The 16,359-nt window shown below is 36.7% G+C and overlaps 1 protein-coding gene across 1 annotated transcript in view; it reads left to right on the top strand.

The window, feature by feature from the left end:
* The window catches only part of UBR3 (ubiquitin protein ligase E3 component n-recognin 3), a 119,370-nt gene that overhangs the window by 29,990 nt on the left and 73,021 nt on the right, over nt 1-16,359 (top strand). Inside the window, exons 8-18 of the mRNA XM_082313627.1 lie at nt 1,900-2,128; nt 5,971-6,150; nt 6,919-7,052; nt 9,002-9,088; nt 9,702-9,767; nt 9,856-9,945; nt 10,808-10,936; nt 11,025-11,077; nt 11,761-11,894; nt 12,370-12,457; nt 13,855-13,994. Coding sequence (XP_082169753.1) covers nt 1,900-2,128; nt 5,971-6,150; nt 6,919-7,052; nt 9,002-9,088; nt 9,702-9,767; nt 9,856-9,945; nt 10,808-10,936; nt 11,025-11,077; nt 11,761-11,894; nt 12,370-12,457; nt 13,855-13,994 — 1,330 coding nt within the window. The remainder of the gene's footprint in view (nt 1-1,899; nt 2,129-5,970; nt 6,151-6,918; nt 7,053-9,001; nt 9,089-9,701; nt 9,768-9,855; nt 9,946-10,807; nt 10,937-11,024; nt 11,078-11,760; nt 11,895-12,369; nt 12,458-13,854; nt 13,995-16,359) is intronic.

Raw genomic sequence — 16,359 nt, 5'->3', positions numbered from 1 at the left:
TGTCTTTTCTTTATTTAAGTGTATTACAGAATCTCTAGCATTACACTATATTGGCAGCGCATCTACAATACTTTCAGAAATTCATTATTGTATATGGGTGAGGCACAAAAAGTTTTGCTGCGTGCTGATTTTAAAATAAATAAATAAATAATCCAAAATTTGTCTTTAGAGGAGGACCAGGTTTTTGCAATCGAATTGAGAATGCTGTGTAAAATAAGTAAAACATAGTTCCTACGTCACAGAACCTGAAGAATCCTATTTAAACATAATAGAACGTGAAGAAGTAATATATAAACAATGTATACTTTTTTTTACTAGCAGCATTAATGTACTAACTTCTGAAAAGATCAGGTGTGTCATTTGTGTCTGAGGCTTAATATTAATAGTGTAAATGTCTTAATGTTTGTTACAAGTGTCATTGCCAGTGATTAAAGTTGTATCAAGCTTCAATTTAAAGGCAATTATATGACAAAGTTGCCTTGGAATACCAGAATGATATGTATTAACTCCGCACAAGTATTGCGAATAGGTTGTTCCGAAAAGGCTTTAGCTGAAAACAGTTACGATTGTGCTGGGTGCTGTATGTAGAAGACACTTTCAATTATTATGCAGGTTTCCATCATTGTGAACTAGCTAAAGGAAGGCAAGTTAAGCAATGTTGTAGTCCTTCCTGCAGTGACATCCCCATCCCCACCTTGGTCCATTTTTTTTGCATGAGCCACTTTATTTTTGAGAATATTTGCTGGAATTCTTTGTGCGCAAGAGCAGCGTTATGGCATTATGATATTTTTTGGAAATATTTTCTAAATGAGAATAACATGGTAGGGCTATAATAAAAATATGGGAACACTGAGTCTGAGGCAGGTAAAATGAAGTAGTGATTTGTATACAGTCTGGTGAAACCACAGCTGCCTGAGGGTGGTTTTAAAATTTCTAATTTTATGCTTATAAAAGATTAATACTTCCAGAAGGAACAGACAGGGGATTTTAGACTTTGAGCTGAAAATTTTCATCACTACACAGCTTGTATTATTGCTTCTTATTAAGCCAAGGAAGTCCAGATGGTGTTAATTCAGAACTTAAAGTACTAAGTGAGAAGTGATTTCAAAGCTGGCGGATAGGCACACGTATATGCAGTACAGAACGTTGGTTTACAATGCAATTTGAGGCTAATGGAGTGGGACAAGAAATTGTACTAAGATTTATATGTATATGTATCGATACATTTAAATACCAGTCTGGTTTAAAAAAACGCAAACAGTTGTGTGAAGAATATCAAAGCTTGCTAATGACTTTAATTATTTCGGAGAAAGCGCTAAAGATTTGTTAAAAAAATATAGGATGTTATGATAGCAGATGAAATTCAGTGTTGAAATGTCATCCTTGAGAGATGAATGAAAGTCTTACTCCATGGGTAGATGAGTGCAAGTGATAAGTTAAGGCAGCTTTATTAGGCACCGCTAATCTCATTGTTCATAGTGTATCATTTTGGGATGTTAGTCCTTGTTTTAGGATGTAAAAAATTTAGGATAAATTAATTATTAGAACTTTATTGCTTTCACAGGTATGCTGAGACTTTATATTCCTTGTTTCAACATTTCTGGTTTGTTTGGTTGGGTTTTTTTAGTGTGGAAAGTATAGAGTGAAAAGATTAGATTTTGGTATAAGGTAATAAAATTGGAGGCATAAGTTACCCCCTCTATAGATAGGTCTTTTCATGTGGACTGTTTCTAGAAACTAGACATGGGATAGTTAGACCACCAGTTTTGGTTTGTCATGGCAACTGGTGTTTCCTAGGATGTGTTGATTGTACTTCTGTAAAGGAATATTTTATAATGAAAGAAAGCTGTAATTTTTGTATGGTGCTTGTTAACATCAAAATTTCTTTATAATTTGCAGATTGCTTTTACCAAAACTTTTGTTCAGCATTATGCTTTTATTATGAAAACACTGAAGAAAAGCCATGAATCGGACACAATGTCTAATAGAATTGTGCATATCAGTGTTCAGTTGTTCAGCAATGAAGAACTAGCACGCCAAGTAACAGAAGAATGTCAGCTGCTGGATATTATGGTCACTGTTCTGTTATATATGATGGAAAGTTGCCTTATTAAAAGTGAATTGCAAGGTAGGTTGATTTGTTTGTTTGCCTGTTTCCATGGATAATAAATTTATTATAAAGGAAATTTAATCTCTTTCTTTGGTAGGCAATCCACCCCCACCCCCCCCAGCCCCTTCCCAAAAATTCGCAAGATCTAGCAATATATGGTAGAGGCCGAGTCTCAGAATTTCCTAGAAATGTAAAGATAGTTACTAAGAGTGATACTGATGTTTTATCCTTTTGTTTGTAGGGTTTTCTTTTGTAGGAATGTTATATAGCTTATAATACGGAGTATTATCTTGCAGGTGCTTCATTTGTTGGGTAAAGTGCATAAACGCTATTTGTGAAGCTCACTTGAATGAGAAATTATATATACAAATTGAGACCTTTATTAATTTCAAAAATATTTTCAAAGTATTTCATGAGCTATTTGAAGTATATAAGATGGTTTTAATTTCTCTCACCTGTGATTGCCTTAATAAAACTTGATATAATTAGAGGAGAATGATTTAATACTTTGTAAATACAATCATTTGATCAAGCTTTTGGTTGACAGAGTGGCAATTTGAATTTGAACTAGTGCGCACCGTGTAACTTTCCTAGTGAAAACAGCTGTGCTATTTCTACCCTCCTTGTTTTACTTATCCTTATCTGAAAATGGTGGCACAATGAATCTTGCTGACTTCTGTTTTTCACACTTCCATGTACCTAACAGACTGCAGACCTCTCAGCCCTCTTTATCCTAGTTTGCATTTGAAAATACTCTCTAGGTAGGCTGTCTGCTGCTGCCGCCAAATAAGTACCATCAACTTCTGCATGAAATTGTAATTTTTCCTGTCTGAAGTATCCTTTGGCTCTGAGTCCGCTCTATGTATAGCCTAATACAGAATGACTGTACTGAAATGGGAAATCCTCAGTCATCTAGCCCTACATAGATTGCTTTACCGTATTCAAAGTAAAATGTCGAGTCTTTAACAGTTTGTATATCAAGTGACTTTTGCTGAACTAATGCCATATTGGTAGAATGTAATTTAAAACTACTTTCAAGTAGTTGTTCTTACTTCCTGGTCAGTATGGGATGTTGCTAGCATGGTGGTAAGGTTCTGTAACGGATCAGATTTTGCAGCCAAACAGAAAAAGGCTGTGACTGCAATTAGACGCTCTAAAGAAACTTCCTGGTAATTAATTATGTAAGCTGGAGCTGGTAAGTTAAATAACATCAGATATATTTGTGATAATTTGTGAGAAAAGGCTTACCCCTGGGGCAGCTATCCCAAGACATGAAGTTACCTGTTTCCTTTCCCCAGCACCAGTGATTTGCCTTAGCTAAGACTCCATTATGGAATCTGGCTGGTGCTTTTCAGTGTTTTCACATTTCCTCCTCACTGCTTTATATATGAGGGGTTGGGCATACTGTAAATTGACAGAAAAAAATTAATAAAATACTTTATTAGGTGTCCGTCTGCGTCGTCCGTCCGTCCTCCCATATTCTTATTGGCCTTTTTTTTGCAGTTCTGTGGGCTTGTATCTTGTGTTTAGTTCAAGGTATCTCTTAGGATGCTGGAAATCGTGAGAAGTCTGCTAGAAGTCTGTGCTGGTGAGATAAATTGAGAAGAATTCTGTTTGTGCAGCTAGTGCAAACAAGTAGGTCGTTTAGTATCTGAATGAGACAAAGTTTACAAATCTAGCCAATGGATAGATGGAGAAAACACATTGGAGAGGAGCAAGGAGAACGTGGAGCAGGAATTGTATCTGCTAAGGCACGTTTAGTTTGAATTGCTCACAGATCCTAATTGTCTTTTGGACCAATGACACCTGTTAAAAGTACACAGTTCATTAAGAGTATGTGTGGATGCCAAGTGACAAACTGTGTTCCTGAAACAGAGTTGACATAAGAGCTGTGTTGATACCAACTTTGAAAGTGTTACTAGTTCAGCTTACCTCTCTCACACATGGTGTGAAAGGATGAGGCAGTGAAGTATGGGTGCAGATGATAAAACTGGCTCCCTAGGAATATTTATGTCCCTATGCTCCTGGAGACTTTTTTCGTCTCTATCAGCACTTTCCTCCTACTGAACTTTTCATGGGAGAAGAATTTATACCCCGAGGAAAAAGTTTTGGTAATAGTTCATCCTTTAAAAAAAAAAAAAAACCACCTCTTTTCCTTTGACTGACGTTACATTAACCCTGGTTTGTGGAGTACTCTGAAGAAGAGGCAATGCCACTGGCAATTTGAAGTAACTCTGGATTCGTGTAATCTATACTGGGGCAGAGAATCAGCAACATGAACTGTTGGCTCTTTGCAAAGCCCTTCAGTGGGTTCAGGCAGAGCCAACTGAGATGTTCTCCTGATCTTGGATAGGCTGTGTGAGCACATGGGAACCAGGCAGCTGAGCAGCAAGACCTAATTTCCTTTCTTTGCAGATGTACCAGATAACAAGAGAGAGATTAAAGAGTATTTGATCAACTGTGGCAGAGAAGTTTGAGAAGCTGCACAGAGTGCTTCTGGCTTCTTGTTCCTTCCAGTGCTTCAGTGTAATAGATAGGAGTCAGTCTTAAGAAATGGAGCTCTATATTACCTTATGGTAGCAAGAAGGTATCTGTTCATAGTTGTGTGCAACTCAAGCAGCATATTTTTCAGGATGAAATCTGATTAATTTTTCTGACCGTGCTGTGTTCTTGGGAAGGAAAACTTGTCAAAATCAAAATACTGTATGACTTCAAGTTAGAAAACCTGTTGACACAACAGGCAAGAGAGTAATTTTTCTTTCCTCATACCAATAAACGAACAAAATAAACAACCTCAGAGTAAAAAGAAAGAAGTATTTTCTTCAGTAGTTCCAACAAAGGGGAGGAAAAAAGCTTGCGTACATACCAAAGGGAACCACTCCAGATACAGATGTGCGTCATCAGCCGGAGACTGGAGTCTCTTAATAACAGTGTCTTTTTAGCTGTGGCTGTGCTGTACTGCTTATGACCCTTTCGTTGTCTAAAGGGTAACTACAAGGGTCTTTCAGTGCATTTGAACTGGGCAAGAGCCATCCCCAAGGCTGATCATCAGATGCAAGATTTTCTTTCTTCTGTTTGCTTGAAATAGAGTAGCAACTGACAGATGGGTGCTAGAAGTTAGTTCCCTTGGATCCTGAATCCAGGACCAATCCTGTTTCCCTTCTGGTCTTTCCAGGGGTCCCTCTTAGGAAAATCTTCTGAAAAGAGATTTATTTGACAACCGTAGAGGGTGTACTTCTGTGATTCTGGGAGGAGACTTCTAGCTGCCCCACCCCCCCAATTTCTTTGCCCCTTCTTTTGGGAACTTTCTCCTGCCCTAGTCTCGGGAAGGCTGTAGAAACCCTCTCTCTGTCCCAGATTCAGAGTGGAAATGCTTTTCTCTGCTGTCCTTCTCAGAGTCAACATGCCGGTGTAGGTTTTGATCACCAGATTCCTGTTTGCATCCTGTAAGGTAGCTTGCTCGCTGGAAGCGTGTCAAATTCAAAATAGGTTTCAGATGTTTATAATAGGAATTGTATTGTTTGGTCTTTTTTATACTTCTTGAGATTATTCAAAAAAGGCATAGCTGTGATGGTTTTACTAATGCACTGCTTTTCAAAGGCTGCAATATTGTTCAAAGTATGTGTGTCTCCTCCTAGAGTGGGATCTATATTGGTGACTCCATGATGAGAAAACAGCCTCAGGTACCACAAGACAACCCTTCTTCTTTTCTCCAGTTTTCTCTGTGTGTGTGATCACAACATTACAGTAAATCCTAATTGGTATTTTTGCATTATCTTGTAACTTTATTTAAAAGTTAAAACAAGAAGGAAAAAAAAAGTATTACTTTTTTTTTTTGCTTTTTGCTTTTTTAAATCTAGATGAAGAAAATAGTTTACATGTTGTGGTGAATTGCGGGGAAGCACTACTGAAGAATAATACTTACTGGCCTCTGGTTAGTGATTTTATAAACATACTTTCACACCAAAGTGTGGCAAAGAAATTTTTGGAAGATCATGGTCTTTTGGTAACGTGGATGAATTTTGTATCATTCTTTCAAGGTATGTGGCTTTTATAATCAGTACTAATACAAGGACGTTAAGACAGCTTAATGTTCGCAGTAGCAAAGTCCTTACACTGCTGTATGTGAATATTTAATTCATTAGTATTCTCGTAAGTCTGCATTCCTGGAAGGGAACAGTATATTCTAGAAAACAGGTAGATTTGAAAATGATCTAATGGACCTTTGTCTTGTGTGGACTAGTTAAAGAGCAATTGCATCACACTTGACTGAGATTTATGGTGCCAGAATTCTCAGGTTGAACTTGAAGTACAAATCATAACTTGTGCTAGAAGTGTTTTACTGGTGAAGTTCTAAATTTAAATATCGGGTAAGCTAATCTGATAAATCTGTATCTTTTGCTAAGTGTTGCTGTGAAGAGACTTTTTTATTATTTAAAAAAATACTTTTTAATACTGAAAAATGTTCTGCCTAGAAAGAGGACCAGATATTTTCCACCTAAATGTTCCCATTGACTAAATGAGGTTCAAAGTAGAAGGGCAGCTGTCCATGTTAATGTCACCTGAACAGCAAAGGCTACAGTTACTAGCCAGTCGAGAGCTATTGTTCTTTTTTGGTCTAATTCTGTTCAAACTTTGATGTTTGTGCTCATATTTTATCTATTATTCTGCTGCTAGATAAGATAGATTGTTACACTTTGTGGTTTTTTTGTCTTAATAGGTGTGCGAATGCATAACACTAAAAATACTGCATTCCACTAAGACCTAGTTAAATATTTGGTTGTATAACTCTGCTTAAATCTTTGAAGGGATGAATTTAAATAAACGAGAATTAAATGAGCATGTGGAGTTTGAATCGCAGACATACTATGCTGCCTTTGCTGCTGAGCTGGAAGCCTGTGCCCAACCAATGTGGGGTCTTCTGTCACACTGCAAAGTCAGGGTAAGACTAACATTTCTCTGTTTTGGGCTTAATTATTCTTGGGTTTAATTATGATTTATTCTAGAGTTCTCAAATCTGAAAGGTCGGTCTGTTTTATGTTTGAAAAGACTTGGGTTTTGCTGTCTTTGTCTACCAAATATATAAAACTGCGATCATCTCTGTGTATAGGGAGTATAGAATTCATGCTTGTACCTAATTTATTGTCTCCAGAACTGGGACTACAAGTTCAGGATGTGTACAGTCATTCCATATGACTGTACATATGGAATAACTTCTAATCTGATGAAGAACTTGGTAACTGTCTGAGTCATTCTGCCTTTGTTCAGTGGGAAAGGAGATACCTAAGTCGTCCCTAATGTGATTGTAATGTTGATTGTGTCTGCAAATAGACACTTTATTATGATGGGGAATGGAGTAATTTATGGTTTTGTGATGTTTTACTAACAACCTGAGGTGAAGCCCTCTTAGGTTCTGACGTCTCATGGTCTGCTAACTAGAGCAAGGAGTTTTTACTATTTGCTAGACTGTAAATTATATTAAGTTATAGCAAAAATGGAATCCATCAGATTATAGGAATACTTAACATGTGAAAAAAAACTTTTTATTGGTTATTTTTTATTAAATAAATACCTTTGAAATTAGCTTATTAAGAGACGTAATAGCGTCTATGAGACTGTAATACCTGAATAGAACTGTGCACTGAAAAAATGTGCGTAACATACCATGCAATTTTAAAACAGTTTAAATCAGGCAGTTGCAAAAGCCTTACCATGATGTAAGTTATACTTATACATTATGAATATATCAATTTATGAGTCTAAATTATCTTTTGAAAACTGAATTACGACTGCTGGCTTTTTGAAGTATTCCTTTCTTTTTAGCTTAGGGATGGGAAGGTCTGCCTTTTGTTTAAGGCCTGTATGATTCCTTGCTCTGCCTGTCGCCATGTCGGTCATGTTTTCACCCCCATGTTTGAGCCCTTTGGTCATTCTTAATAAATCTGAAAGAGTTTTAGAGATCTCGTAGCTTAATTGTTGTACTTGTTTAATGAGACCTGGTGGGTGGGAAGAGATTCCAGCTCATGCCCTGTGGGAGAGGGAAAGCTGGCAGAGCCTGGCCGCCACAGAGGGTGGAGCAGCAGGATGGGAGTGTGGCTGTTGTATTTCCTGGTGAGAAAGGTGCCCGAGTGAGCCAGTCGGCACTTGCACGCCTTCTGGCTGGCCAAAGCACTGCTGGCTTTTGCATGAGAAGTGTTGCATAGATATCCTAAGAGTCTGAGGGCAGGTCTGGAGTCTGTGTGTAGGGGCAAGGGGGAAGGTTAAAGGAAAAGTCTGTAAGAAATGAGGCTTTCTAAGTTCTGCTGATCACAGGGCAATTTGGTTTGGCTCCCCTCCCTCCTTCCCTTCTTGCACATCACTGCTTTGCTCCTGGAGGGTGATGTACAGCTCTAGTCTTGAAATACATGATTTAATCTGAAATATGTTATAGTTTTAGGGCATTGTTACAGAGTTATATCATACCATCATAACAAGGTTTGCTTATTGTTAAAATCTATGCAGTACTGTGTTATCATTGCATTTTGTTAGCAAACTCTAAGGACTTTTCAGTAGATAAAACTTAGAGGGCATTAGCCATTCCTTTTGATTGTATGGAAAGACTTTTCTTTATGCTTACGTCTCTAATTTATCCATTTATTTTTACCAAAAATTTGAACAGTAGGCACGAGGACCAGCTGACCATTCTGAAGGTGTCTTAATTCTCACCATTGAAATGATAATCTTTTAGAGTAACAATGAAACCATCTTAATACTTACTAATTTCCATATGATGAGGGCATAAATTGTGTACTGTAAAAATATTCTTGAAATAATTGTATTTATTTGTAGTAGGAAAATGTGACACTTAAAACTGTTTTGGGTCGTGTAGTACACTAGTTTCTCTTACTGCAGGAAACACAGGAATACACAAGAAATGTTGTCAGATACTGCCTTGAAGCGCTTCAGGACTGGTTTGATGCTATCAACTTTGTAGATGAGGTAAATATCCTTAGTGAATTTAAGCAAAGTACTGTGAAAATCCAATTAATCTTCAAAGGTGATGCACTCCCTCACTTCCCCCCACCCCTCCCCCAATTAAATCATCATTCTGGGTACTAACTGAAAAAGGATTGCCTTACTGAAATTAGAGTTTGTAGTTAATAGTTGCAATGTTATGTCCTAGAATCCTTTATTTGTAGAGTCTTGATGATTTAGATTTGCTAGTGCAAGCTTAAGCTGGGTGAGTCTAAAAGCAGCGCCATTGATGTACTACTCTTCTGCTGAATGAAGAGCTGAAGCAATGGCAAAACAGAAGTTCTCTTCTGATATGGTAGTGGGGCGCAGCTTTGCCACCTTAGCAAGGAATACTCTCAATCAGTTCAGAGTGTCATTAACTACTGGGGGCTTAGTAAGAGATTAACTATGGCAGTCTGAATAAGGGAAATTTCTGAATCATTGGAAAGTGCAGGGCAATGAAGTAATACTAGGTTAGTGGAAAGTAAGTCCTTCAAATGAAGACATGCAAGATACTGTTCTTGGTGGTTGTGACAAAGACATTTGTAGGTTTGTTTTTTTGATATGTGATATTAAAATATCTTTATTTTACTTTCAGCCTGCTCCTAACCAAGTTACTTTTCATTTGCCACTGCACCGTTACTTTGCCATGTTTTTAAGTAAGGTAAGCACGTGTTTTAGTTACATAGAAGATGGAAATTCCCTGTTGGGTGTGATTCTTCAGTACAGCGTGTGCTTGCTTTTGTTTCTAGGCCGTCAAATGCCAAGAACTAGATCTGGATACTATCTTGCCAGATCAGGAGATGCTGATGAAACTAATGATTCACCCACTTCAAATTCAGGTACGGGCAGGCTTCTCACTTTGATGCAGATGTAGAGATATACAACAACAACAAAAAAAAAGTTGCTGTCTGATTCTTTTAACCCCAGTCATATAAATATATTTAGAAGTATTTAACAAGGGGAACTATGTCTTAATTGTGGAATATCAAAATAAGCAATATGTGCCAATAATAACTAGAATATACCGAGTAGTTAGGATAAACTCTTTTTTATCTTCCTATTTCCAAAATTATATACGTGGCATTAGTTATCATACCCTGAGAAGTACGATAATGATATTCACTATAGCACTTTCAAAGGGGTAGGAGGAACCAGCCCTTTGAAAACATGGAATTGCAAGTTCATAGAATAGCTACCAGTGGAGTGCAAGTTGAGAAGAAACCTGAATCTGAAAATTTCGTGTTTTAAATGGAGAATAAGCTCAAGAATGAATGCACCCTGCAACATTTTTTTTATTTACAAATTTGTATGTATTTGTATGTAAGTGGTAGTCAGCAGTATTTGCAATCACTGCTTTTATATCTAACTTCATTTTAACCATGATGCCTTCATTTTTGGAGTACTTTTCAAGATTTTAATAAATAAGTGCATAAATAAATGACTTCATTGGCTTTGGTCACTTTTGTTGCCTGAAATATGCTCTCATATGAAAGTATGGTATCTGCTTCATAAACTTGCAGTGGTTCCTTTTCATCCCTCACTCCCCAGGAGAAGTAAATTAGTATACAAAAAGTATACTTTTATATAAAGGTGTAGTGTGTTATGTATGTGTGATAATATATTGATGATCTGCTAATGTTGAACTGAATAGCTGAATATCCCTGAAATGTTTGTAAATTTTTATTTATTTTACCTGAACAGGCAAGTCTTTCTGAAATTCACAGCAACATGTGGGTTAGAAATGGACTGCAAATTAAAGGACAGGCTATGACTTACGTGCAATCTCATTTCTGCAATTCAATGATTGATCCTGACATCTATCTGCTACAAGTAAGTTATGTTTTCTGAGAAGCTAAGCCAATGCTTGTTTACAAACAAACAAACTACTGAATAAAATGTATTTATTCCCTTTCCACAGGTCTGTGCCTCTAGGCTGGACCCAGATTATTTTATTTCATCTGTTTTTGAAAGGTAGGATTAAAAGATGAATGCTCTTATTCAATGTTGTGCTAGCTGTTGACTAATTTGTACCATGTGAGAGAAACGGTGCGTATCTGATATACATCTTCGGTGGTACAACTCTGCCTAGCCAAAACTAGCCCTTACCTAAGGGCTCTACCGAGAGAGGTATCTCAAGGTATCTCAAGGTATATCCTTGATTTGATACAGGATTGGCTTTTGATTTACAGTGCAGTAGTGAACCTTCAGACATTTGTTTTCTGAGCATCTTAAGGTTTTTTTTTTAAGTTTTGCATATGTTCATATGCAAGCTTTCAGGATATGCTAGCCTGAAGGAGTAGATAAATAGAGCTGCAATAGTAAGAGGCACAGAAAGGTTGTCTGCTTTTCTGGATAGAATAAAATCAGGGTTTGAAAACAGATTAATTGGCGTTAGTTTTTCTGTGTTCATAAATGTAAGGTATTTTCATGTGGAGTAAATATCACTATAGCACATTCCATAGGTAGTTAAATAAAAATCCAAATTTAAAAATTGGAGGGTTTTCATGTGTTTTTGCATATTACTGCATTGTATGCATTTTATTTTGTATTCGTTTTGGGTTGTTGTGAATGGTATCCTGAGTTTATCAGTACATTTCACGTTGGTGTTTTAATGTTGGAGAATGATGTTTCTGACTCTACTCTTTGCTGTGTAGGTTTAAGGTGGTAGATCTGTTAACGATGGCATCACAGCATCAAAATACAGTTCTTGATTCAGAGCATGAAAGGTCTATGTTGGAAGGAGCCTTAACTTTTTTGGTCCTTCTGTTAAGTCTTCGTTTACATTTAGGTAAGAATCACTGTTTTAGGAATACTTGTATGTAAGTAAAATGCCTGTTCATTTATATTCAACATTGAGTAGCTACCATAAAGCTGATTAGCCATATAGTAATTTAAAGCATTCAACACTTGGTTTCATTTTTGCCAGTTCCTGAATTTTAATCCCTTATGAATTAAAAATATTCAAAATACGTAGAAATGGAGAAAAATGGCTTTAATGGAAGTAGCTGATTTGTGTATGTGGTCACATGAAGATTCTGTATCTTTTTCAGAAAGACAGCAGTTTTAGTTTGTACCTGTCTTTTCTGAGGTTGTGTGTCTCATAACATTTGCCCCCCCCCCTTTTCTTTTGCTGTATATTTATAGCACTGTATTGCTACTTAATGTTTGTATCAAGTTTAACTTGTGTTTAATGACAAATGTATGCTGAATGTGTGTTTTAAAATCACGCTATTTTAACGGCTTTTTAAATTTTATTGTTCTAGGAATGACAGATGATGAGATCCTCAGAGCAGAGATGGTAGCCCAACTCTGTATGAATGACAGGACACACAGTTCGTTATTGGATCTCATATCCTTGGAATATATTAACTAATGTGCATGAATGAGAATGACAGGTACCTGGATAGTAGTGGGATTTTGGAGCTTGAACAACATGTTTTCAGCTTAGGTAATTATAACAAATTGTGTGAAGGTGTGTTTGCATATACTTATCAGCAAAGGCATTTGCTCCAGCTTTGTTATTTCTTACAAAATGTGCAATACTTTGTAATAGTTTTAAATTAGTTTTGATACAAAATGCTTAACTGGTCGTTTATTATTTTTTTTAACACTACAGAAGTCTTTTAGGTGTGAGGTAAAAAGTCTATTTTCCAGTGACATTGTAGAAAGTTTAGCCAAGCGCACCTTCATCTGGATTTGAGCCTTTGATTATTGCTAATTTTATGCCAGTATAAAAAGAAGCCACTTCACACTATATTGGCTTTTGCTATTGATAGCTAAAAATGCAAATAATAGCAATTCTGAATGCTGCTTTGAAATTAGAGTGAAATGCATGTGTCATGGGGGGAGGTGTCTCACTTGAAGAAGAGCAAACTGTAGGAAGTCTTTCTGTGCAGTGATATGGTTCGTCTCCCCAAACAGCTGAATACAAATACGCTATCAGTGTATTAAGCTGTGTAGACAAATTAAATACCTTGTGGTGATTGCCCAAAAGAGCTTGCAATTCAAGGATAGGATTGAGCAAAAAATTCATAAAGATGGGAAAGGAGGAGATTGAAAGTTACAAATATGTAATAAGAAGTATTAATTATTACGATATGACCTAGTAACTCAATCACTTAAGTATGTAAAATAAGTGAATCACTTAAATCAATTCACTTAAGTGAATCACTTAACTATGTAAAATAAGTGAATCATTTATACAGGCGATCACTCATCCTTAAGCAGAAGCGTCCTTATTTGTATTTGTTACTTGTGATTTGAGGTAATGTCAGTAGGTCAATTAAGTATTGTTACAAAAAATGAGAAATAGCCAATCCAAGATGGAGTATTACTTACTGTGTTTATGGATCCCAAGCTATTTACTTGCTTTTTCTGCACTTAGCTGTAAATGCAAAATATTCTTGCTATGGAGAGAGCCAAAGTGTTAGTAAATAAAGGCAGTTACAAAAACTTTATATACACTACAGATAGTAGTTTTTATTGCTCATTTAATACTTACCTCTTGAGCCAAGCATGTAGCAATTGGCTTGCTTTAAAAACTTTAATGTCCTAGCTAGGAGGCTTTAATTCACTTCAGTTATAGTTATTGTTCCATAGCAGCTGGAGCATACAGACCTCTTGTGGTAAACACAGAGCACTGCTGAAAGTGTAGCTTCTGAATGAGTGACTGAAGATGTCAAGAGGGGAGTAAAATGCTGTGTCCTGCAACTAAGTTAACTTTGCTTTCCTTAACACAAACATTACATTCCAGAAAACCCCAATCCTAAAAGTGGTATTATTCCAGGAAGCTTAAGCTTTGAATCAGTCTTGTCAGCAGTTGCTGATTTTAAAGCTCCTGTTTTTGAACCTGGAGGTTCCATGCAACAAGGAATGTATACACCTAAAGGTACAGTAATCTGCATCCTCTTGTAACGTAATCAGTGATAAGATGTTTAACCAGAGAGGGTTTTTTTTCTTTATTAAAAACAAAACAAAACAAAACAACAAAAAACAACCCACCAAACAACAATAAAGCCCCCATCACCCCCAAAAGAAAGCCCACAAAACCCCCACAAAACTAATTTGACTGTTTCATTATTGTTTATTGCTTATATTTAAGGGCATTGCTAAAGACTGTTAATAGTTTTTAATAAATTCATTTTGATCTAGAGTGAAAATGAGGTTCTTATATTAATCACGTATCCTTAGGAAGCAAGGGAAAAAGAGAGCTGAAAAATTGTTATTTGTATTTCACTGGTCTGCATACTTAATCATTCATGTGATTTTAAAAAAATCTGCTGTATGTTCAGTAGAGTTTAGAACTGTTTGCACTAGTGAGGTCAGTTGCAAAGATTTTTGCCTTTGAACTTCTCCACGTTTCGATTATTAAAGATATCATGATTCATAATTCTTTCTTTTATATTGCTTAACTATCTTAGTCGCTTGTAATATGTTTCTCAGTCCATAATGAGGGTCTAGAACAAAATTCAGACTAGACTGGTTATAGAATATTGTTCTATAATTCTATAACGCATACAGTGCGCAAATGACCAGTTTCTTCCCCTGACCAGCTTGTCACCTAAATTGGACTCAACATAGTGTTGGTATATGAAAGGAGAGGAGGAATGTGAGAACTCGGTGTTCCATTACTGTTTCCTGTCACAGAGCAGATAAGCCTGTAAGAATCCGAAATGCTGGGTGGGCTCTGGTTGTGCTTCAGCTCATGGCAAAGCTGAAGAGGGATTAAGTCCTTCCTCCCCTCGGTACCTCACTTAAGAACTGGCAGGGTTGGGGCTTGACAATTTTGAAACCATTTGGTTTGTAGGCTGTTCTTCTGTGGATTTTGTTGTTGTTAATGTAGGAACTAATACTGTACTAACTTGTTTGCCAGTTTTTGGACTGGGAGATCGATGAGTCAGTGAAGCTCTTACTTTTATACAAATTAAGAGTCAGTGAAGTAATTTTGTGAAACCAAAGGTTTGGGAATTGATTGGTTCTGGCTCCTCAATGTGTAATTAGGCAGCTTAACACCTATGTATTTAAAATAACTTTATTTTACTGTTCTGTAAATTGCATTTCCTTATGTCATGTCTAGTTTCTGGAGCTTGTGACATGCTAGTCTTTTTAATAACACAGTGTGAAGGAAAAAAAAAAGATGGTATTTTTGATTATAACACTGTTTTTAGGGAATCTGATGCTAGATTATAGTGTTTTGGGGGGGGGTTGTGTTAGGTTTTTTTTAACATAGTTTACCTCTGGAATAGATTGTTTCTCTTAAAAAAAACTTTAAGTATCTCACCTATAGCAGCGAACACTGAATTAATTTGTAACACTATGCAGAATCCCTTTTTCTTAAAGTAATAAAAAATTGAAAGAGCTTCTGCAGGAATTAAAGCCAACATGGTTTTGTTGTGTACTATAGCGTTTTAAGTGTTTATAAGACTATATAAGTTCTCAAAAAGATGGTGATATTCCAGTTGCTTTTAAGAATTGTAATTCGTGGCCTATCACAGTTTAAGCAGGTCATGTTGAGATCCATTCCCCCTAATCCCTTGTTTCCCTAAATTTGGGGGGACGGGGGATGGGGGGGGGACGGGTATCATCTACTTTATGATTGCAGAAGCCCCAGATTTTGCTTCCATTAACCATTGGTTAAAAAAAAAACAAAACAAAACAAAACAACGAAAAACTTCCAAGAAAAGGACACAGTTCTTCCTGTTCTCTGTGGATTTGTGTGCTGAAGACGGGCTGTGTGTGCATTTCTAATCTTCCCCATATGGCTCCCTCACTTAGTCCTTTTTCCTTACTGTGCATTAGCAGCCCAAACAAGCTTGGTCTGTGTTTCAGACTGCAGTAGTAAACTCTGTCCAGAAAAAATGGATTTTTTGCAAGCTGATCATCTTTCATACATAGTAGAAACTACGCTAAGTGTTCTCTCTCAGCAGTGTATGAGCGTATCTGTAGAACTGTTAACATTAGCAGGGGTTAATAGGAGTATAGGCCACTTGTCTTCCCGCCTGGGGGAAATTAATCTCAAAAGCGTGATAAAGCTGCCTACTTTTGCCTGTGAAAACTTTAAAGAATGTTGTAAGCGCTTGCGTTGTGTTATGCCTGCTGGTGGAGCTAAAATTCTGTATCCGTTGGTTTTCTTCTTCCTTTGATGGGATTATTGAATCTTGCCTTCATGTTGCTGTGTTACGGGAGCTAAACACTTCCAAAAAATTAATGGAATGAACAGCTTCATTTGGCTTTAGGTTGGAAACTTAGTTTTG

This window comes from Platalea leucorodia, assembly GCF_965183815.1.
Source record: "Platalea leucorodia genome assembly, chromosome: 5".
NCBI classification, from domain to species: domain Eukaryota; kingdom Metazoa; phylum Chordata; class Aves; order Pelecaniformes; family Threskiornithidae; genus Platalea; species Platalea leucorodia.
The sequence above is the reverse complement of the archived record's forward strand: the minus strand, read 5'-3'. Positions and strand labels throughout refer to the sequence as shown.